Source organism: Pollachius pollachius (assembly GCF_949987615.1).
Source record: "Pollachius pollachius genome assembly, chromosome: 18".
Lineage (NCBI taxonomy): Eukaryota > Metazoa > Chordata > Actinopteri > Gadiformes > Gadidae > Pollachius > Pollachius pollachius.
The window spans coordinates 7,575,606-7,600,088 of NC_136951.1; the positions used below are offsets into that span (position 1 = coordinate 7,575,606).

General features: G+C 42.3%; 3 protein-coding genes across 4 annotated transcripts; all 3 read right to left on the reverse strand.

Annotated features, from left to right (window-relative positions):
- Window positions 1-815: 815 nt before the first annotated feature.
- On the reverse strand, window positions 816-6,008 carry LOC307089213 (bile salt-activated lipase-like; the record flags this gene model as incomplete). The annotated part of the gene is made up of 11 exons (XM_079755380.1): window positions 816-999; window positions 1,678-1,887; window positions 2,208-2,411; window positions 2,804-2,990; window positions 3,378-3,492; window positions 3,857-3,964; window positions 4,218-4,348; window positions 4,445-4,642; window positions 4,756-4,875; window positions 5,018-5,165; window positions 5,940-6,008. The coding sequence occupies 11 exons, from the start codon at window positions 6,006-6,008 to the stop codon at window positions 816-818; spliced, it is 1,674 nt and encodes a 557-aa protein (XP_079611506.1).
- A 681-nt stretch (window positions 6,009-6,689) lies between these two features.
- On the reverse strand, window positions 6,690-14,553 carry gtf3c5 (general transcription factor IIIC, polypeptide 5). 2 transcript variants are annotated; one of them, XM_079755768.1, is made up of 11 exons: window positions 14,248-14,553; window positions 13,640-13,838; window positions 12,962-13,157; window positions 11,467-11,650; window positions 10,118-10,222; window positions 9,625-9,739; window positions 8,965-9,045; window positions 8,632-8,717; window positions 7,845-7,927; window positions 7,364-7,506; window positions 6,690-6,941 (listed from the first exon to the last, which is right to left on the reverse strand). In XM_079755768.1, the coding sequence occupies exons 1-11, from the start codon at window positions 14,452-14,454 to the stop codon at window positions 6,751-6,753; spliced, it is 1,590 nt and encodes a 529-aa protein (XP_079611894.1). In that variant the 5' UTR covers window positions 14,455-14,553; the 3' UTR covers window positions 6,690-6,750. The 2 variants fall into 2 exon arrangements, with proteins under 2 accessions (XP_079611894.1, XP_079611893.1); XM_079755767.1 differs by having other exon boundaries at window positions 6,690-6,953.
- A 3,808-nt stretch (window positions 14,554-18,361) lies between these two features.
- gfi1b (growth factor independent 1B transcription repressor) lies at window positions 18,362-22,848 on the reverse strand. The gene is made up of 7 exons (XM_079755512.1): window positions 22,714-22,848; window positions 22,298-22,383; window positions 21,811-21,981; window positions 21,205-21,434; window positions 20,554-20,691; window positions 20,212-20,377; window positions 18,362-19,105 (listed from the first exon to the last, which is right to left on the reverse strand). Exons 2-7 carry the CDS (start codon window positions 22,374-22,376, stop codon window positions 18,927-18,929), a joined length of 963 nt encoding a protein of 320 aa, XP_079611638.1. The 5' UTR covers window positions 22,377-22,383; window positions 22,714-22,848; the 3' UTR covers window positions 18,362-18,926.
- Between the last annotated feature and the right edge of the window lie 1,635 nt (window positions 22,849-24,483).

Below are 24,483 nucleotides of genomic sequence, written 5' to 3' on the forward strand. Positions count from 1 at the left end.
GTCTGAATGGTGAGGTTGGCGGTTCTGGACTAGTGGTATAAATACTGGAGACCCCTCCCACTGGGTGCGCCTGACAGATCATCACTGGACCCAACCTTCCAATGTCGGCCTTCTCCTCCACTGCTGATAAAACATACATGCAAGCCCCATACCATTACATCAAAGTTACAATTATGTACAATGAAATTTTTTTTGAATTGGTATACTTATTAATTGAAATACAAATGTTTCCCATAGTCCTCATTTGAACCTGATATTTGTTCTAAATATAGTCACAACCCTTTCCACTGTAAGATAAGAGACTTATCATAGATATTGGCCTCAGCTAAACTACGCTGGACTAGTGTAAGCATGTTGGAAGAGCAAATAAACATAAAGCCCATCCCCCTTCTGGGACATTTCATGGCTGGGTACATAAAGGTAATCTCATTGGTACAACGCTTTAACCTTCAAAAACAACCTGCACTTATCTTTAAAAAATTGTACACAGAAAAAATAATTTTCCCTGTGTTAATATCAGTAGGCAAATAATCAATTTTCAGTTATCTCAAGGAAGTCACGCTTCCTGTTACTTTAAACTCCTTTAAAAATGAGGGAAATAATAGATGAGAGAAATAAAGAATTGTGGAAAATATTTTTATTTGCATATTTTCCATGAGGAATGATTGAGCAGAGTAGGCCAGGCCTGTCAACAACATTATGACACGTTTTTGCTTAATTTTTATTTCCTCCAAAATACAATCAAATCCCATCAAAGTATCATCTTCATAAACACCTTGATTATTGGAGTACTTGCAATACAGGGGATACAATGGTTACTCATACATCTTCACTGACTGAAGAGTGGGGAGAACACTGGTCCAGAAATGCACAAAGCGCATTCTCATCTTCTGCCTCACATTGTCTTGGTTCATTTTGGCGTTGATGTCCAGAAACTGGTGTCCGCTGGTGGTGAACTTGGGCCAGGTTGTTGGCACTTTCAGTCCTTTATTGGGGTCTCTGTTCGGGAACACCATCAGAAAAGCAGGTTTCATTAACATTGAAGGATTTATTCTGATATGGCAGGCAGTCATCATTTCTGCATAATATTAATGTTAAAATATAAATCAAACATTTGACCTCCATTGAAAGTCACTTTCTCTTAATATACTTTCCATCAATATAATGGTAATTCACGTTACACTTAATAAGAACATTTGTGACGTGATTATTGTATCATCAGAATACGGCAGAAACGCTCACTGAACAATATACTTCTATTTTGAAAGCATTTAAAGTGGTTTTAGAATGTTTTGCAAATAAAATTATCATTATCATGTCTAAATATACAGAATATCAATATAAAGATAATTGTAGTTTGATATATACTTTGATAATACTTTGCAGTTGAAAAACAACACTCTTCACCCCTCCCACTCCCTAAACTTTCCAAGCCACCCTCAAAATGCAAGGCTTGCTGAAAAAACATAGAACTCGATTTCTCTACGCTGCAGCCGAGTCAGGGCGATTGACCTAGATCCTTGTAGCCCTAAATTAAGTCTATAAGGCTGTCTACAAGAATGTGCTTTTTAGAGAACATTAAAAAAAATTTGCATACTGTTACTATAACAGGAAAAAAACACATTAGTCAATTAATAATTGTAACCAGCATACAGCATAAACCCTGATTGATTTTACCCGGTCTTGGCAAAGTTGGTCCAGTAGGCGATCATGTAACCAGAGAGATTACGGTGACTAGGCCAGTAGCCCAGCCAACTGCTGAAGGGTTTCCCAAACACGAACTGCAGGTCGTCAGTATGGTCTGCTCCCATCCAGCTGGGGTAAGGTTTGGCCAAACCGCCCAGGCGGTTGGGCTCTGAGAACAGGTAGGAGTAGGTACCGCCAGACCTACAATAAAATAGGAGATGTCCTTTACAATTCGTTTTCATCTAATCATCAAAACAATTATTTATTTAAATGTATTCAAGTTTTGCTCCTCAGGTTACATCGTGAAGCATGCATTACACTGTAACAAATTATAGGATGCCAGGAGTGCTAGAATGCATCAAGGATAGTCAGCAACACCGATCCCCAACCCTTACCCCTTTCCCACCACACCATCCCCAGCAGCAGCTTTGAGGGGTGCCCATCAATATTGTAAATAAGAAAAAAATAAAGGTTAAATAAAAAATAAGATAAAAATGAATGAAAAAAATTGTTTTGCTCACTTGGCATGGGAGGCGTGGAGATAGAGAGCAGCCTGGGTGGGGATAAGGAAGATGTAGTCCGTTCCGATGTCCACTACCGTCTTCTTGACCGTCTCCTTGCTAGGATTGGCTCCCCAGCCGGTGGTGTACTGGGAGAAGGCGGCCTCCTGACCCGCCTTCCCCTTGTCTTTAGTGTAGGCGCCCAGAAGGGCCCTCACATCCTCCCTAGAGGGACACAATGTTGGGGATGAAACCGACCACCCATCTCACTGTCTTCTATATCAAACTGTGGGTGATCCATTAGTGGGTCGCAGGGTGGTATTTAAACATTGGATTCATTTTTATTTTTTCTACATGTCATAACATGATTGAAGCTTGAAAAGAATAATCCTGTATTGATGCACAATACATTTTGAATCAGGCATTTATCAGCTTGTATACCATGTACATTCTGATAACTGCTAACTTCAAGTTAAATTCCATATTTTGCCACAACAGGCTAACTGTCATACAAGCTTGAATCCTACTAGCTTGAGTTCTACTAGCTTGTGGCTGGCGGAGGTCCTGCGAGCTTGGTTCCACCTCCAGAGGTGGGCACATGTGATGACCATACTCACACTTTGGTGTCCACCAGCGGCCGGTTGATGGAGGGAATGTCCAGTCCCGTGAAGAGGTGCCCGTCCATGTTGTTGACACCAGCGAGGTAATCGATGTCAGCAGTGTTGTTGAACAAGTTACCGGGGTCCTCTGGGAGGAAGTCCCCATCGATGGTGGCTGCCAGGACCAGGTTGTTCAATAGTGGACCTGGTCGAATGGTCGAGAGACAGCCATTGTAAATTATGTTTGGCCGACCCACTTTATGTATTACCTATAAGAGACGTGCTTTTTAGCCTCAGACATGGTCGCAAAGCAAATAGTGGTCTTTGGTCAAAATGATTGATTTATTTTTCCTATGAAAATTACAGAAAAGACAAGAAACAATGCAACAGGAGGAACTTCGGCAGTATATATTAATAGATACATTTCCGATTCATGCAGAACAGATTTGAGCAATTGTATTAATTGACTGCACTTTAAAGTTGAACACATCTACATTACAATATGTAGTGTGCAGCTGCAGACATTTTGTAAACTCTGCTTTAACAAAACCCAGCGGTAGACATCCGGTTGATAGTTGATGTGGATACTTACTGTCAGGGGAACTGGTATAGGGCATGTTACCAGCCATGGTGAGGGCTACCGGATCCGTCATCTTCAGACATGACGCCATTGTTTCATCAGTAGGGCAGTTGACCTTCCGAGCCACCTATAGGGGAAAGAGAAATACTATTTATATGTAATTGTTTTTGTCAGGGGGAAAGAATAGTGTAGTAGAGGTAAGGGTGTTTGACTCTCAACAAAAGGTTTCTGGGTTTAATCCCCCAAAGTCTGCAGTCCACCTACTATTTAATGACAAGCCATTCACTGTAAGTCGCTTTGGATCAAACTATATAAAAAGCACCTGGTTAATATTAATTGGTTATGAATTTGTTAGAATTAGTCCAGCCCAGTGAGGTTGCTTTTTTAATGATTATGTGATCGAACGGGCTCATTTGAGTCACATGACCCAAACCAAGAAGCTGGAAAACGTTTCACTGAACAATTTTATCGTTGGTTGTCTGTATTCTTACCGACTCGGCCGCCGGGCGAGGGTTTCTGTTGACTGCCCAAGGGCACAGGGCAACACCACTCTGGGAGATGGCCCGTTTAAAGAGCCCCTTGTTGTGGGGGCTCAGAGTCTATACGCACACACCCAACATACGGAAAAAAATGTTATAGACCATAAACTGTGTTTTAAGTGGTCTTTTCCCTTTCTGGCAACACTTTTGATAAGAAGCTATTCATATTATTACGTTTTTTTAAATTATGAATTAAACATCATTACTTGACCATAGATGTTAGAATCTGAATCTGATCTAACCCATCATCTGTAACGACATGAGTTCAACATCTCTATCTGATTCATTTCCTAGACCTTCCTTGACCTCTGACCTGTAAGCTAACACTGGCTCCACCGGCCGACTCCCCAAAGAGGGTGACGTTGTCGGGGTCTCCTCCGAAGGAGCGGATGTTCCTGTGGACCCAGGCGATGGCAGCCTGCTGGTCCCACATACCGTAGTTACCTTCATTAAAAAGTGATTATTAGAGTCCTATTAAATTGATCATAAAATCTTCTAAATTACGAAAGCTCGGAGAGTTGGTGTCTCTTAGAGATCTACCTGGTAGACTTGAGTCTCCAGCGCTGAGGTAGCCCAGGGCGCCAACACGGTATCCTATGGTGACAACGATCACATCCCCCCTGTCGGCGATCTCCTGCCCGCTGTACAGGTAGTTGTCGAGGAAGTTTGCCCCCATGGATCCCCCCACCAGAAAACCCCCTCCATAGATCCACACCATAACCGGCAGTCCAGTGGACACTGATGGGGCCAAACAAAGATTAACACAATTTCTTAACAATTTAAAAGATCATGGTGTTTTTTCTCTTCAAAATAAAAGTCCCCTTAGTGGCGGGCTTTAGAAGGTGCATTACCTTCTCTGCCGTGAGGGACCCAGATATTAAGATAGAGACAGTCTTCGCTGCCTCGAGTGCCGGTCTGGAGAAGATTCAGCTGCAGACATCTCTTCCTGAACTCTGTGGCCTTCAGAATGCCTTAATACAGAACCAAGACAGTTAGGTGCCATATATCACAGCACTGTGAATGTGTCTAGAAAATGATCAATGGAAACGAGTGAGATTCCTGATGTAGCAGTTTTGTTTTATGAAATTAAAATTATATCTAAAATAAGCTCACCTTCCCATCCAGGGTGTCTCTTGGGTTTCTCAAACCTTCCAGGTATATCTGCGAAGGGAACTCCCTTGAAAACATCCATGTGGCGACGGTAACCAAGGCGGATGTTGGTTCCCTCCACCAGGCCTCCCTCTGTGAACACAGTTCCCAGCTGCCATGGAGGACAAGAGCAGTTAGGAACATCACTTAATACCATACTTTTATTTTGAAAGTTCTCACTTTGTTCCAGTTTGACCTTTTCAAATTGTCCTTGCAAAAGCAAGGACAATTTGTATGCATTGTACAAACAAACTGTATACATTGTATACTGTCTTGTTTAGTTCTTTGCATTCCGATTCTTGTCTAAATTATTATCTTTTTATTATTATTATTCTTTGATAAATACCGTATCTAATTTATTTGACAACGTAGACACAATTACCTGGATCGATGTGAACTTATGCTGAAATGCAGGCGTTACACAACAACCCAATCGAAATATATGTAAAGGAATCGATTTACATTTGTATGTTATCAAAAGATTGATATCAACATTTTCTAGTTCATGCATATGTGCTTTTCCAAATACAGTATATTTTTTATGTTCAATTCACAAAAACATTTGAGACTACAGACCCGGGTAAACACTGCTTTCCATCCTAGTTGTTCATTACACTTCTTAGACAACGCCCCCTGGTTTATACAGCTGTCTAGATCAAGTCCAGATTCACACACTCATTCATGACATGATTAAATCTGATAAGAGTTATTGATCTTAATGTAAAATCCACAGGGGAATAATAACACTTTCTACATAATCTTCTGTTCATAGTCTGAATATTTCTCTGTTTAATTGTTACGTTATTAATGCCTACAACGATAAAGGGTCTGTATATGTAATGAAATTAAAATGCTGAATCCATAATGAAGAAGGTGCATAACTCACAGACTCAGCCGAGGCCGTCCACCAGGAAAGGGCTACGACAATCAGCACCCCCAGCGTCTTCATCATCATGGCGATCGGGAAAGAAATGTAACCCCTAGCAGTTGATTCATAGGTCTTATAGACACTGTCCGCCTGACGCACCTCCCACCCTATTCATTTTCCAGTAATATTAAACTTAAAAGACCCAACAGACCTGTGAAACCAATGGGGGCCAGACGTCAACGTTACCCGGGGAGTCTCCGCTTCTCGGGGCCTAACCCCGGGTGCCCGGGAATGTCTCCGTAAAAACAAAATACATATTAAACATATATTATATATAGCGGCCCACATATACATAGAAAGCTATTCAAGAAAGCTCATGAATATTGATTTTGAGACGGTCGGTATGGCTCATGTCCAAAGCTGATGACGTGTCCTCGCTAAGCGTGGGTTTATCGATGTACTTTATAGGTATGACTGATAGTAAACAAAAGGCTAAATAGAACGATTCCCCATTCAGGTAGCCTGCTTTTGCTCATATTTGAGTGGTTTATAAGAGCTTGGAACATATCATAGTAATCCATTGGGCATGTACTGGCAAACATCTACTACAGTACTATATCTACCATAAGAAACGACTAAATCTGTCCCCTTCTTTTCGTTCAGAAATAATGTCAGATATTTTGCTGATATATTGACCGGCACACTACAAATTTGAAGCCTGTTGACTTTTAGCTCCAAAATACAAAAAAAAACACTTGGTAGAAGAAAACACATCTTTATTTACAAAACTCCATGTACGATGCACTGACACCATTTCGTCTTTGTCTATTCACATGTAATCCAACATTTCCGTCTCCATCTCGTTCTCGCTTCCCTCTGACGGGTGGAAGTCGTCCTCCTCGTCCGCCTCTTCGTCCTCCTCGTTGTCCTGCTCTCCCTCCGGCTTCTCGGCGTAGGAAGTCCGCTTGGAGTTCATGCTCAGCCCAGAGCGCCGTCGCTTCGGTGGCATCGGGATAAAATCTGGAGGAGGATCTTAGGGACGTTAAGAAAGGGTCAACATAGTTGGACATGATATTGCAATTAAGTGTTTTTCAATACGTTAAAAGACTCGTTAGTATCTTTAAGTTAACAATACGACCAATAATAGGATCAATACGTTAGTAGACTCACTGAAAAATAAATAAATTACAATTAATTAATAGAACTTGAGTCCTTTCTGTGGTTCCCTTAGAGGGGCAGGTTATAAAAACAGCTTAGATACTCTATCCTGCCCTCTCAAATCTATACCGCAAACTTAAGCTTCATTTGAACTACTACTAGCATGGGGCTTATTCTGAGTGGAGGAACTGAATGCAGGATCCCTTGTTCAGTTCCCCCACCCAGCTAGCGTTTAGATCCAAGATGGCCACTGGGTGGTTAATCAGGGCTGGGCTGCTCCTTACTTGGCTTCTGAGCTCGGACGACCTTCTTGATCAGGCCTGAGATGATGTCCCGCAGGTCGTCCGTTGTGTGAGGGAGACACCAGCCGTCTCTCTCGTCGCACACCTTCTCTTCGCCTTTGTTACGGTCGATCACTTCCTTTATGCTGGACGTGCGACACGGGAACACAGGAATAATGAAACGCAGTTTCATAGGAGGGTTTTACGTGATGTCATGCACGTTCCGAGCCGCCATCTTGTTACTTTTTAAGAATAAGAATAATGACAGGTCTCTTGTTTATTGCAAACATTTTGGTCAAGAAATACTAAGACGGCAGGCTTGAACTTGATTTATGATACTTCAGATCCTATGAACCCTGCTATTACAGAAAAACCTGACATGCATTAACTAGCATTTACTTTAGACTTAAAAGTACATTTTAATTCCTTTTTTGGTTTGTGTCAGGTACAGTACGTGCTGAGCAAGTGCCAAACTGTGCTGTACCTTTCCACGTCCAGGTCACAGAGCTGGTAGAACATTTGTCTGTGTGGGGGCAGCATTCCGTCCCTGAAGACGTACGACGACTCCTGCATAGGGGGAGGAAGGACAGTTGGCCTTAGCATGGGGTTCCTTCCAATAACATTGTGGTGCATCCTAGACCATTCAGTCAAATTTCAAAGAGGTGCAGTTAAAGAGAATATTTCCCCAAGGAAAGGGCTGTTTATTTGGCTGTATTATATTGGTTTATATAGATTGTATCTTGAGTGTTAGTAAACTACGAGCCGATAAGAAACTGTGGAAAGGACAAGGAACAGGAATTCCAATGTACCTGTACTTGGAATTCTAACAAACCTAACAAATTAAAAAAAAACACACTAACTAACTACTACATAGCTAGCTATCTATCTAAGAAAAGTCCAAGAGCATCCTTGAACTATACAAAGGTGCCGGATGACTATCTCCTTGGGTGCCAATTCAGAATAAACTCTTCTTTTGAAGGTAACAGGTTTGGGAAACAGTTGCAGTATCGCCAACTGAAAGTTGCTTTGGACGAGGGTGAAGGCCATAAAAGTAAACCATCCGCTGAGCACTAGTGTCATCTTCCCAGCAAAACACATTCGCAAAGAAGGTTACGTTTCAATTGATGCATACAATTGATATATTGTTTGCACATTTGTATTGCTACATATAGTGCACAGTGAGCCGGTCTGGCCCGAAGGGACCACACAGGGAACCCGGTGCCTTCAAGCCGCTGAATGTTTCCCTGGGTGGGCGGGGCTTGGCGGCTGACCTTTAATTGGTGGCGGACAGGGATTGGATAGCGGCTGGTGCTGGGACCCTCCTGAGGCAGCTCGGTCACACTGGCGGCCTGCGGAGCTGCAGCACACAACACACGTTTTGTGTTTGGATACGTTTTGTGTGACGTGTTCTTTTGAGGACATTTTCAAAGAACTGCACCGTTCAATACAGAAACGGTATCATTCAGTTCAACTAACCCTTGCTTTATTTCTTAACATGTGTCAAGTAAAAGTTTTGATTTTCCCTGTTAGCTCGAGTTGAAGAGGCCCTTTATTGAAAACGTGATGCATGTAGCTATTGTAGTGCGGTGATGACGTCCACTGACCCGTTTTGTTCAGTGTGGTGGACAGACTGTAGTCCATGGAGCTCCTCTTGGCTTTCACTGGAATGTCACTCAGAGAATACCCTTGAAGAGAGAAAACACACTTAGAAATATAGACACATACAGAAGATACTGGTGCATGAGATGAACTTCACACACGTTGCCTTGCGGAAAGGATAATCTAAGGTGATCATCTCTCAGCTGAAAGATCATGGGTTCCATCCCAAATGACCGCAGCCTCCCTGTGAACAACCTTGAGCCTGATGCCTCGGCCCTACCTGCTCACTCTTTGCACGTTACTTTTCAAATTGACCCGAGATAAATTGTTATAGCTTTACATGAACTGAATGGTGACTGTTTCCCGCCAATGCAGCGGCGGGCTGCGCTGACTAACCTCTGGGAGGAATGCACTTGTTTGCGTACGTGTAGATCCGCCAGCGTAATGGGGCGTATATACCAACGTCTGTGAGTGGCGGCGTGGATCTACACACCAACCATGGCGGGAAGACTAAAACCTATAAGCAGAAGGCAACTCCCCCCACTATCACCAATCAGAACAATATATCCTGCACGGCCCACAGAAAACCAGCCTTTCCCATGACACTCCCCCCATATGCTTGGCTCTGATTGGCTCAAAGCGGCCACTACCCCCAGGTTGTTTACCATGTCTGGTGCTACAGCGGATCCTGAAGTCCAGCATCTGGTATTTCTTGGACTCTGGGCTCTTCCTGGGGTCGTAGCCCAGCCTCACCCATAGGCTCCTCCAGGGCCCAGTCACCTAGGAAACCACCGGATCCAGAGCAGCAGATGGGTTAGAGTCTCAGCTAAAGTCAAAACACTATATATTATCATTTGCTTTTTCTGATTGTTTCTCATTGTTATCTCATTGTTATTTGCTTTGTGAGGTGTCTAAACTAATTTACCTTCTGTTCATTTATTAGGTATACTTTTTGTCTTTGCCAACTTTATGAACACACTCTATTTTCCAGCAAACACAGTAGGACGCGTGTACATAGAAACAATATCCTTTTCTCTATAGGCCTCTTCTTATTATTAGGAGGAGGAGATCAGAATAAAAACATAAATATAGTAGAGTTATGTATCAGCAATGTTCTCTGTATTTTGAAGAAAAAAACCCTCTTTGAGGTAACCTCACCATGTAGTAGGCCATGACGGGCAACAGCAATTTGAGTTTTTCAGGGTGGATGTCCAGGTTGCCCTTGACTGCGTTCCGGGACCAGATGGGCCGGCTCTCAAACATCTGTGAACGGTGTTGGTGGGGAGAAGATAAGGCAGTAGATAGACACGGCGGGATCAGGAAAACCACATTGGGCGAGGGCAACGGTTTTGCCCGAACATATCCGCGGGCTGTGGACGTCAGTAAACATTCTCCGGAGCGAGGGGGAAAAGTAGAGAAGAAGTGAAGCACAAGAAGATAAAGAAGAGGTAGAATAAACATGAAGAATAACAACAATACTAACAACAAATTCCACGTAGTATTAAACAAATATTTTGACGTCGTTTTTGTCGTGAGATGAGAACACCTGGGAGGAAGGTTAGCCAGCGATAAGAATGGAGATAGACCAATCAGGATCAAGCATGCATCACGATAGAAAGCTAAAATAAAAATAGTGTTGACAGTTGGGTTGCTTTGGCATGAGAGCAAAAAGAACCGCCTGGCAGTGAGATGAAGCGGCTTTGCTGTGACTCAAATACAGAAGATAAAAATAAATATATATAGATATATTATATAACCATACAAACTAAACTTTGTGTGGAAGCCACTAGGGACTGGAAGTTTATGAAGTAGTCTAATACAAGTAAAAATAAAGTAGGGAGTAATAGTAAAAATCATTTTTAACTACAATTATTCACATAAATGTTATTTTACAATTGTGCTGAAGCCTGAAATCCCAAGACCAAGTCAGAAATGGAGATTAGTCTGGAACCTCTCAGTTAATTTTTGATTAACAAGGGGCGTTATCACCAGCGTAAAATTACAACCAATCAGAGCAACGGATATGTGCCATATCAGCGGCATCCATTATTGTCATGTGTATGAATAAGAGTAAGAAGTCGGGAGTGCATGATGGGACCACTGTAAACCTTCCAAACCTTTGGCAGGTTGAATAGTTAAAGATCCTGCCAATTCCTACACTGAAAAATACCACAACTGGATTCCCTGGCAAATGTATTAATCTACCAACACATTCTACTTACCTCATCTTTATGATTCCTATGTATAGCTACTCTGCATTCGGTCAGTTGTGATTCTTAGAAACTCTTTTTTACAGTTACTCCAATTATTTGTATTAATGCACCGCCAAACTGATCGAAACAATATACGCTAGCCTGTGTTGCTCAGCTTCAATTTTGATTATATCCTTATTGATTATACGTAACAGCTAAAAATAAATATGAATAAATATGACAGTAGGGGCCATTTGGTTTCCTGTTCCGATGCTCGGGGACCCCCGACCCCGGGGGTTTACCGGTAACACAGACCTTTCTGAGGGTCTGCTCGGTCGTCACGTCAGACTGCTTGATGCAGACTCTCTGCCAGTTGAGCCGGGCCGCCTCCATGCACTCAGAAGGCACAGTGGCATCCGCAAAGCTCACGAAGATGGCGTTGTGGTGCCGCCGCACGCGGTTCAGGCTGATGAAGTTCTCCTTGGTCATGGGTAACTGGCTGTAAATGGAGATGATCCATCATCATGTTGGTTTCATGGTTGGATTTGCTCGACATTGTTGATCATTGAGCAAGATTGGATTGACAATATTGCCATGAAATTTGATCTCCGCATTAAAGGTCCCATGGCATGAAAGGGTTACTTTATGAGGTTTTCTAACCTTAATATGAGTTCCCCTAGCCTGCCTATGGTCACCCAGTAGATAGAAATAGCGTTAGGTGTAAAACGAGCAATAGGTATCCTGCTCTCCCTTTGCGCCGAAAACCCCTTTCTCTGCCTTACCCGCCCAGAGACTTTGGCCCGCCAATTAGAATTTGCGGGCCAAATGTGTGTGTGTGTGTGTGTGTGTGTGTGTGTGTGTGTGTGTGTGTGTGTGTGTGTGTGTGTGTGTGTGAATAAACACACTGTAACGCAGGTGTTGTACACTTCTTTAGTTATTTGGATAACCGTTCTGCTGTTGGTGTAATGGCGCATAACACGTCAGGTTCTCTGACGTCTCTGGTATTTCCACAACAAGACTCGTAGTGGGGGTTATCTCAGCCATGGTTGGGAAGGAATTGGGTGAAAGGAACTTTGGCTTTGACTCCCTGAAGTAGATGAACCGTGACAAAATACAATACTGAATATAGAGCTCCAGGACTCCCGCCGGACCACCCGGAGTGTTCTAGAATATTTACAGACCAATAGCTGTGTGCGCCTCGCCATTGCGATACATGCAATGTAAACACGAGTGCATGGTACCGTGGCCGCAAGCTGCTCAGGGCCACACCCCCACCCTCCACCTTGCCCGCCTCTAAAAAAACAGCACATTTGTGGAAAGCTCATTGTGGGACTGGCTCGTAGTGGCTATAATTCTGCACCAAGGCTTAATTTCTTGAACGTCTTCAAGTACTGTTTTAGGGGGCCACTTACACCTATATAAAAGCATCTATAAAGTAGCATGCCATGGGACCTTAAAAATCGTCATGAGGAGCGCTAGGAGTTGTCTCCTTTATGACCATATAGTGCAAGTAGACAGAGGAATTACGGTTGACATAAGGGTTTGAATTACTGCAGACGGAGTATAGATATCATGACCACAAGACTTTACTGCACAACTGTTAGTACAAAGTATTAGTATGCAGCAGATGCGGTACTAACCTATGGTGGATGTCCAGGCAGTACTACTGGTAGATAGTATTGCTATTATTATTAATATTTGTTATTACCCTACTTATTTTTGGTGGATGCCTAGGCAGTAAAATAACCATTATTATTAGTAGGTAGCATTCGTTATTATAACTGCTAAGAGGTATTATAACCATACTAACTTGTGGCGGATGTCCGGACGGTAGTTGTAGTCGACCGGGGTGTCCAAGCGGGAGAAGATGGGTGGGGGGATGAAGAAGGGCATGGGCTGCTCAAAGAACTCCTGGTTCTCAAACGTACGCAGGATGACCTTGTCGTACAGAGACGTGTGTTTCCCATCTTCCGAATGCACAGCCAGGCACTGGAAATCTGCCATCCCTGAAATGAGTTGAAAGATCTGTGAGTGAATCGACCACCGGTGTGAGGCTGAACGAAAATACAAAAGCAGAAGAAACATAAGTAACTGGAAAATGTATAGAACTTAAATTATTATGAGAAATTTGGTTAAACGTATAATACACGTTTCGAGATTTCAAGCTAGCCCCGGTTTAAATTTTGCGGCAAAGAAAGCCTCAGCAAGCTCCACTCCAAAAGTGAGGCTCGCTTTTGGAGATATTACACAACATTTCTCAACGTTGCTTTGTCGACGCAATTAACCCTGATACTTGTAACCTCAAAGCCGGTGTCAGCATAATCAAATGTGTTTTAGAGCACATTTTATTCAAAACATGTTTGCACATTGTAACTTTAAGAAGAAGAGTAAACAACATGAAAATGTATAGAAAAATCGAATGTAGAACAACCTGAAGAAGAACTAGTGTTAATAAGATGAAAATGCAGAGAATTAAATATAGAATCACCTTGAAATTTGTATGTTGTGCCGATGACTCCGAGCACCTCCATGTGTAGCTGGGTGTCCTGGGGGTCTTTCTTGCGGACCCGTCTTTTCACACGAAGCAAGAGGTTGTTGGAGGGAAAGCGGTTTCCACACAGAGAGTGGCAGAAGGGGTCCTTGGGCCGGTAGCGCAGCTCCAGCCGCCGGCTGGGATCAGCGTAGGTCTGAAAGAAGTACGATTTATCAGACACCACACATGACGGCTTTGTTATGTTCCTTTCAACAAGGGGTGTGATAAAGACAATGCCTTGACTCACAGCAGGAATATGATTATTTGAAACGTTATAAACTCATTGAATCATGGGGAAGTTTGAGTGTGAGTTACTCTGTGCGTATTGTTAATCAGAAATCCGAATTAGAATGTTTTTTGCCAAACAGGACTTGGCCCCACATACGATGATTTGCTGCATGCTGCAGTAAAACAAGATATTTAGGATACAATACAGTGTTGGGTGTCACCTTGCACAAGTGATCCTTGTAGAAAAACATGTAAGCATTATTCCTCATATTCAGCATTAACCATTTCAGTTATTTTGGTGCATATACAAGTCATGAGCTGTATGTTGTGCTGACCTTCGACAGTACTTTTTCACCTCCGATTGTCTCAAGCATATTGTCCACATTAGCAATCAGCGCCGGGTACTCAATGCACACGAGTTTATTATAGTGCAGTTTGACCGCCGAGGAGCTGCCAGACCCTGGCGACACGTCCTCTCCCTCGGTTGATATTTTCAATTCTTTCAAGGTAAACCTCAGTTTATGTTCACTGGAATCTGACATTTCTGAGAATATAGCAGTTTATTCTATAACAAAGAGATATGAAATGAGTTAACTCAAAGCATTTTGTAAACGAAGTGTGCGCCGCAGCTAGGAGGCATTGTTTACTCCATTGCTAAATCCGTCCGGGAGGAACAATTTCTGTCTTATGATAGTTCCGTGTGTTCGAACGATAGTTAAGCTTTTTTTTTTTTGGCAATCTGTTTTAACTTAAAAGCTTAATATTAAGAAATGGAGGCATCGAGATTTTTTCACATAAAATATATTCAAGATATCATTGCAATGTAATGAAATATAAATATAATAAAATGTTGCTACTATTAAAGTTTTTCCGATTTATACCACAAGGTGTCAGCAGGGAAACCAATAATGATCCCGTACAACATCTACACATATTCCACGAGTGAATTTAATTCTGCTTTCCGGTCAATAAATAGTATTTTGTTCATTATTTTTTAAATATTGAACGTGCTATGACATGTAATTCTTACAACTTAGGGGACATCTAGCTCTTGCTTATATACAACTGACACAGATACAGTGAGACAGTCAGTTGAATGATTTAACGCTTACTAAAGGCTTCAGTTTCTTACGAGGAAACCATAGCGAGGGAGATTCGTGAAATGTAGGCCTCCTGTTGCTCAGGGTTCCTTCAGTGTGATATGACTGTTGAGCTTAAATAAATGCTGGAGGCATACTTTCTTTAACAACGATTACTATGTTGATTTTGTTTGCTTTTGTACCTGCTTGACATATTGATACAAGAAGTCAGGGCATGCCTAGATTTTAAAGACAACATCCACTGACCCCTTTTCGAATGAGTCCTGTGATGGTTGGTATACTTAAAAGCGAGGCTCACGAGATATGAATGACATATTATTTATTATTATTTCTAAACATGAAATAATAGGCAATTGACTTAGAATAAACCAAAAGCCCATATAATGACCTTTTTTTATAATCAGAAACCTGGCCATCATATTATTATTTTCTAGTATTATTTCTACACGAAATGATAAAATAAAATAAAATAAATAAAGATTCTTCTTTGTTTAAGATTTCATATAGACGTGTAGATGTCATTGTCCATTTATCTCATTTTCAATCTTTCTTAAAATATTTTTTTGTATGAAAACGCAGCGAGTTAGCAGTGGCCTAAACTCGCAGGATGACAGACAATTGCAGGGTGCTGCTATCTTTCCCGGGTCCTCCCTACTGCCGGGCTGGCGTGTTCCAACCGTCGGCCATGTGCTGGCGCCACGATAAGCCTATCGTCCGCCCTCCTCTGCCGGACTCTCACGGTGCATCTCCAGCTGCCAACCCCAGATTTCAACCATTCTCTCGTATTTAGACATCTGTCTCCAAAATCATCTGCTTTGCGCGTTGGCCGCTGATAGCTTACCACCACATCACTAACTTTGCCCTGGTTGTATACATTTTTTTTTAATCATGCTTGTATATCACCGGTTCCGGTTCCGCCGCTGATGGTTAGAGTGTGGATTGACAGGTCCATATTTGGACGGGCAAAGAGCAGGGCTGTCGTCGCACGTGAGGACGGAGCAGAAGTGCGGTATCGCTATGCAGACACTTGTGAACTAGATCACTTCCTGCAGGGTCCGATTGTTTTAAAGGGAAATCTACACAACAAAAGTTCCTGCTTAGTGCATCCCCAAACTGTAATGAAGTGTTAACATGTAAACAATACATGCCCATGGTCATGGCCTATATATAGGCCTAGAGAGCGCTTCCTGTATTTGGCCATATAGTAATATATATTCCATTTATAACCTAACCATCATACCATTCAAATGGACCGTACAGCGTACTCATGACCTCTAACTGTCCGGCCTTAGGGAAACACTTTTATTCAACCGCTACAACATGCCTACAATTACAATTCTAGTATTTTATATTATTGATGTTTCTCTACTTCTTTCCTAAATCTATATTAGGCCTAACGCGCTAATCCCCAGTTTACTTTTCATGTGACTAACAGAACGGGATTCTACCAGTATGTGACCCATAATGCCTCGCCCCAGGGCCAGAGTACACGGACCTAAACCCTGGAGGCCTTCAAACAAAGAACGGGCCAACCGCGCTTTGCATAAAACTCGTTTGCAAAACAAATGAACTTCTCAGCACACGCTCACTGTCTGTGTGGTGTGGGTGTTTGCGTGATTGTAAGCATGCGTGTAAAGAGGCCTATACGTATATATATGTGTGTGTGTGTATGTGTGTGTGTGTGTGTGTGTGTGTGTGTGTGTGTGTGTGTGTGTGTGTGTGCGTGCGTGCGTGCGTGTGTGTGTGTGTGTGCGATGTTTCATGATTTTAGAAAGTGTTTCATGATTTCGTGATCCATTTACATGACATGCAGAGATTGCACCGAAATAATAGTTTTCTGTCTGGCTGACTAATGCCTCAAATGTTCACGTTTCCCATTCATTTTAACGTTCACACGTTTCCTCCATGTGATATGAAAACGCATAGAGCTTATACCATCATAAAAAGAAACGGATAAACGGATATAATCACGAACAATTCCAAGCAGCTAAATCTTTTCTTTTGAATTACAACGGTTCAAAATCTGTTTAAGCAACAGCATATTAATCTCCCATATCCAGTGTAGATCTCAGGTGTACCAGGACCCACGTCCTGTTTGTGTTCCGCCCCTGCTCCAATGCCGGCCTGCCATTGGCTACCTGTGCAGGATTGTGATTTGCCTTCACACCAGGATGCTGCAGGCCTAACTGTCTCCGTGCACATTTACAACGGACCAAGTTGCCCGGGTAAAAGGTTACCAACAGAACATTTGCATATATCCCTCAGATTTGTTTACCAACCGAACCTAACAGAATGCCACATGTTTCTAACACGTTCAGTGATTTTTTAATAGAAAAAAAACACAGTTATCACTAAACCCTACCTGACCAGCCACGAATTAACTACTAAGATTCTACTCCCTTTATTTTAATTTTACTGCCACTCTCTCTCATGATTTGAGCCACTGCAACAGGTCCTATCCATAAAAACACTAAACAGTTTAAACACACTCAGACACACACATATACAATCCTAATGTTTGGCCTTACACGACAGATTTAACTAAAGTGGTGTGATTTGCCCAGGGCAGATTAATGGACTAACTGGTCTGGTGTTTGGAGAAGGTGGGAGAGTATTTGTGTCAGGAACTCCATCTTGTTTGCTATAGAAAATCCAACAGTGGTGTGTCTTTTCTGGGTGTGGCATTGATGGCGGTTTGTCTCAAGATGGAAATCCCTGTTCCACAACAACCCCTGAATATCCTTATCCACTGTATCCCGTTCGAGGAAACTCATGCCCACACAGATTACCTGATACTCATCCGGCACCTCTCCCTGTTTGAGATGATTATATCAGAATTTAATTTGGTTTTTAACTGTACCATTATAAAGTCATTTATTTTGTATTAAAACACTGATGTAGGCCCTATGTTTCTTACGACTATCCTATGCTTATTATTGCTGACTTAACAGTCCTCTGGTAAGGCTAATCCTTATTTTGAAGTGAGTTTTAGAGCAGAGATGGCGCTTGGTCTGGTTAATATTTGCATGCTGCCAGCGGTGGATTTGAATGTAATATTACTAGGTCTACAGTTCACTCTGGTTCTGCAATAGATTTAGTCCCTAGGCTTATTAGTTTTATGACCACATTTGCGGGAAAAGACGTTTGCAAACAGGAACGCACGCAAGAACAAGACAAGATGAATGAAAATATGTTTTGTTTTTGTGTCACATTTCAATTTCATCATGGTGTGTGTTTTTTGCTCTCAGGTACATGTTTCAAATATGTTTTATTTGTGTGATCATGCAGGATTCAATCAAACAGCAACAAAGATTTATTTTCTTGTCATCACACACTTTATTCAGTGGGTTTTTCTGAAACACGCATATATATTTACAACTAAACAGTAATTTCACATGCGTAAAATGCCATAATGTTTTAAATTATAATAATATAAACAATATCAATAATAATATACATTGCATTTGCAATGCACTTTGCATAAAATAGCTCAAAGTGCTAAAGAGAGACACATTCAAATAAACAATCTTAAATCTCTTTTAAAATGTAAACAAAACTCTTCATTTCGAGGACAATTCCTGAATTGCTCCCATTAGACTTCAGCTACTATATAGCTACAGTTGGTGACTCAGGGTTCAAGAATTACATGAAAAAGATAAATTGCATGATCTTCCTGGCTTGCTTGAAAAGAAAATATCTGCTAAGTTTTTCTAATTATTATATTTAAACACAAATATATCCTCAAGACAGTGACCCAATATGCATATCAGGCGACCGTAAGTGGGACCGTAAGTGGGAACCCGACCCAGAGTTTGGGAACCATATCTTTGTCATTCGAGATCCTTGTCTTTTGAAACCCTTTGACCAGCGTCATTGACCCTGTGAGATCTCCTCTCCAGAAGTCTTCCAGGTCCTTACTTCAGACTGTGCTGGCTCTCTTGGTGGCGACGCAGGTCCACCTTGCGCTGGAAGCCCTTGCTGCAGATCTCACAGCCAAAGGGTTTGAAGCCTGTGTGTTTCCGGCTGTGGGTGATGAGGTTGGAGCTCTGGCTGAAGGCCTTGCCACAGACCTGGCACTTATGGGGCTTCTCGCCTGACAGGGAAAAGGAGAAGGCGGTTAGCTTCCTTGGCAGACACTTTCGTGAACGGCAACTTGGTTCACAAACATGTCTTTCATGCTCAGGTATAGAGAGGGTTAGGACATCTTGCTCCAGGATGCCTACAGGTAATTTGTGTACAATGGGTTTTGAACCCAGAACCTTTCAATCATTTGGAGGGGAGCACCCTAACCCACAAGACTATCCAGTGCTTTTTTGTTTTACTGTAAGCTTGTCTTGGATTTCGGTATGTTATCATGAAACAGCTCTGTATCACCGAGCATTCGTTGAATGTTCGGTGTGACAGTGGAGGTAACATTCATGGTCTTTATGGTGACTCTCACATAAAGATAAAGCTACACAAAGATAACACAACATAGCCCTGCTTCTGAGGAATAAAGAATCGCGCCATTGTTCAGATTTGTCAAACATTTATCAACCAGACAGACGACTGCATACACTTCCTTATAAGCCATCCCATATGCAAATCGACGGCAAATTTGTTTAATTTCTTTTTTTTCTGATTTATCTGCAGTCATTATACTCTTGGAAGCAGATATCACTTTAGGCCAGGCTAAAGAGGGCCCAGGTAAAGATGCTCCACAGGTATGGTTAAACTTCTTTCTAATCTTGACCCATTTGAATAATTGCCAGCTGATATCCCTAACGGACACATTGGCCAGGTATAAAAAGAAAAGAGAAGATTATTGGAAAGGCAGAGCAAAAGTAAATTGTTTTATGTTTTAGACCCGAGTTAGACCAGAGTTTCCAAACCTTTTTTAGCCCTCAACCTCATCCATCCCCCTCAACAACACCTAACCAAAACGGTATAACTAATACTATTATAATTGAGTTATCGTTATTCATTATTTAGATTGTAATGGCCAAAGCGCTTAAGCTGAGGCATATCTCTATTTCTGGTCTTGAAAATACATAACAATGAACTAATACAGTACATATTCATATTTAGCGTCATCATTAAATTCGGGGAAATCGTGATATCTTTCGAGTCTTTCCAAGCCCGCGATGGAGCCTGCCTTGGGCCAACCCCTAAAGTACCCATAAACCTGGCGGCTCATCCCTGACCTGACGTGAGACTCACCAGTGTGGATGTACGTGTGCTTCTTCATGTCCGACTTCTGGTGGAACCTCTTGCCACAGTACTGGCAGGGGTAGGGCCGCGTGTCGGAGTGGATGAGCAGGTGGGTGGACAGCGTGGACGACCGCTTGAACGTCTTGCCGCACATTTTGCACTCAAAGCTCTTCTCCTGAAATCACAGTGAAAAACAACCCTTACAGCACTGCAGCTCTCTCTGATATTAGAAAGCGGCAGAGTGGCACGCTTCTCTATCAAAACAACAATATAGAAGTCAATAGTAAAGCGGCTCAGTTGGTGTGTGTGTGTTTGGGTTTGGGACGGCGGGTTATTATGGGATGCCCGTACCTGAGAGTGGACGTTCATGTGCTGCTCCAGGCTGACGGCGTGGCCGAAGGTCTTGCGGCAGACGTTGCAGCCGAAGGGTCGGGTGCCGCTGTGGGAGCGCCGCACGTGGACCTCCAGCCCGTGGGGCGTCGAGAACACCTGCAGCGCAAACAGGAAGTCAGCACCGTGGAACCCTGGGAAACGGAGTTCTCCCACCGCGGTGATCCCAAACACATGTGTTTGATGGGAGCTTGAGCTGTCATGCGTGTAATGTTTGGATATTTGTTTTTAGCAATACCATGATTTAAACATTACAGCTACATCCCTAGAAGTGTGGACCCTGTAGTTATACAGAAGGGACCTCACAACACTTTAATATGAGGCTGGAATACATTTACATGTAGTCCTTAAGCGGAGGCTAAAGGACAATCCGAGTGCCTCCCATTTGGTAACACATCCTGCTTTATGGTTTAGCTTTAAAGTCAATATGGGTAGGTTGAGGTACGGTTACGGGTTGAATCACAGTTCTGGTTAGGGTTTAGGCACCCCTCCTTTAAGCTCCTTAATGACCTGCATCCGAAGCCGTTTTGGACTTAAAAAGCGTCTGCTACCGAATGACTCAGTGGCTAAATAGTAAAATGGTGAAAGGCTACAGGAAGTGGTCGCCCTCACCTTCTCGCAGGTGATGCAGTGGTAGGTCATGGAGGTTGGGGAGTACTGGGGGCTGTAGTCCAGCGGCTGCTGGGGGGTGGGGCTGCGGCTGAGGCGGTCGCCGTACACACTGCCCGCGTGCTGCAGGACCCGGGGGTTGAAGCTCAGCTGCCGCAGGTCGTAGGAGCAAGGCAGCGCGTCCCACGCCATCGACGTCTTGTAGTACGGAGGGTAGTCGGGAATGTGGGGTTCTGGGAAATTGAATCCAATGTTAATTCCTGAGTTAACTAAATACCTAGTGACCTTATTAATAACTTAGTTATTAATAAGCTTGATTTATAAAAAATCCTATTGATGAATAAAAAATAAAATAATAATAATAAGGACAGCTAAATATTTAGGCCTGATAATATAATGGTCTTATTCGGCACCGGCATATTCTTTCGCCTTTACTTTTATTTCACTTTTTCCCTATAAGTAATTTATGATTCTTTTCAAATGTATTTTGCACTACATTCAAAATATATACAATTATTTATTCATTAATAATAAATGAACGAATTACGAATCGATTAGTGCGTAAAGGAAATTGATTCCGGGTGATTAAGAATAACTACAGCGACTTACCGGTCAGGTAGAACGGGGCGGTCTGAGCGACGGAGTGCCGGATGGGCTCCAGCGGCCCCAGTGCGCAGGCCGGCTCCTCGGGGTGCTGCGGGTCTTCTTGACTCTGATGGAACACCGGGGAAGGTCTCGACGAAGAGTCCGGACTGGACTGGACGGTTTCCGACAGCTCGTCTGTTGGTTTCAAACCAATTCAAGAACTCAATCATTGAAATGAAAGAAATATTGCATTGTCAGAGGTAGGCTATTTAATTATATTTCGCTTTGAGGCTAAAACACCTCCCATACAGAATGGGGATTAGATCATGGCAATAACATAACAGAACGTAAAATAAACATTTTGCGGTTTTCTTTTGTCCTTTCGTCCAAAAGAGCGCCTTTGGGCCTTGAAAAAACAATTAAATCATCAGGTCATCTTCCTTTGAGTTTACTTATGAAACAATGCGTTATTGGATACAGCATCAATGTGACAGCCTGTGTGTCCTCTCACCAGTCCGCGGGTCGTCGTATGATCGGTGCATATTATAAGACGCGGACTTTTTCTTTTTCACCAAAAACGACCGTGGCATTTTGAGTCTGGAAGTGGGATTGAGAACTTCCATCAACACCAAACACCTCAGAATGTTATCCTATGAGTATGTAACAGCACTACTACTACACGTTATATATCGTTAAATGCATGATCGATTGGCATTGCCATTATTTGTATCCTGAAGTAAACCAAAAAGCGTTATTAAAGTTTAAATAACATTAGGATTATCAATAGCATAACATTCATAAATAAATATACAAATAAATATGTCAAACATGTTATCAATGTTCAGCGGTTAACCATTCTTTCAAAATCAGCATGAAACTTAAACAAACTAAAAGTGCATCATAAGCTGTGCAGTGTTTCTTGCCTACCTTTTTTTTAATCAAATTAAACCGAACTATAATCGAGGGAATGTTCTCCAAAAAAATAAATTGTCGCAGCGTAAGAAGAGTGTTGTTAAATCCAATCCCAGAATTCAAAAAGCAAACCACAGTAAAGCATCGCGCATCGACCCTTTGCTCCCCTCCCTGATTTACAATCAGATAATGTGCGCTGGAATCTGACTGTGGTTTCAGCCAATGAGAGGGCCAACAGGCCCGGGCCATTTGCGTAAAACAACAGAGCTGTCCCTGGAAGTCATACGGCCGAAAAGATACACCTCTCGGTTGAAATATAATGTAATACATATATATTGATAGAGTTATGGCTGTGAAACGAACCAAAAAATGTATTTTCCCAATAAGGCCTGCTTTGAACAAGGCCAGGCCTTTGCCTATTTAGTTCCTCATTTTTTTAAAAAAATATTCAAATAGTTTGCTTTAACTAGAAAATGAACAACTTACATGCACTGATGTCATATGTATCTGTGAGCTATCAGTTGAAATCAAAAATATAAACAACAGACCATGTTTGGGTTTCATGATTTGCTGGGCGATGCCCTTTCTGAGACACATGCTGTGCGCGTGAGATTGCGCTCTGCGTTGGGAGATTTTGACACACGTTACAGGTCGAGCCGAGACAACTCCATAGGCACACACACACGACATTCTACTCTGGGGGATTAACCTTGTTAATTCAAACCTATTTGTTTGTTTTTCTCTACTTGGGCTGATATTCATTTCGCAGGCGCCCTACTATTTGTCTTTTCCACAAAAATGTGATCGATGTCGTTTTAAAGGCAAACGCCTTGCTTGATGTAGCCTAGCTGTCAACCTGTCTCACCTGTCAATTCATAATGTTTTGATAATGTGGCGTCTATGACTGTTTTTGACAGCAGTTGATGGTTGCTTACATGGGATGAAGAGTGGGTACCGGGTTTGTTATAACACTATTCAATTGGTTCATCCAAAGACAAACCGGGCAGGCCTAGAGATGAAAAACAAAGTTAAAATACCAGTGGCCACATATTTAAAGGAAACAATAATGTCGTTGAGAGAAATTAAATATAGCTCGACGTGTGAATCGTCTATAGAGTGATGTATGCCTGGCCATTACATTATCAAATAAAATAAATGGCTAACGTTATTTTTATTAAAAGAAATAGCAATATGGTAAAATAAACGTGTGCCATGAGTGGCCTTGGTTGCCAAGGTTAATGTCCCTGCTAATGTAACTGGTCTGTAACCAAGTTGATTTATTTTTAGAAGCGATGGGGACACTTAGCGGTTATTCTAGTGCATTACGTCCTGCTGGGGCTGAGTTATCCACTAGTGGTCCCAATTCAACTTACATTTCCTTCTCATAACCCACCGGAGGGACCTGCCTCCAGACAGTGAACACCAAACATCACCGCCTTTAGACGGCCTACTTACCAGAAGAATGTGGACAGGTTGGCGGTTGTGTGCTGGCAGCAGGCGCCGATGCCCCCATACGCTCAGACATAGAGCTGCCCTCAGAAGATGTTAAATGATCACTGACCGAAGTGACTATAAGGAACCACAGCGCCTCTTAGTGGTGAATTGATAGCACTGCAGCTCTTACCTGCAACACGGACTCGAGCTATTCTCCTAAAACAAATATTTTAGCTAACTCAAGCAAAAACAATTAAAGCAAAGGATTTAACAAAAAAGCAAAGGTGCTATTTACCCAAGAGTCTTGAAGTAGGCTCATGCGTGTTGTGATGGCATGATGGTAAGTGTCTA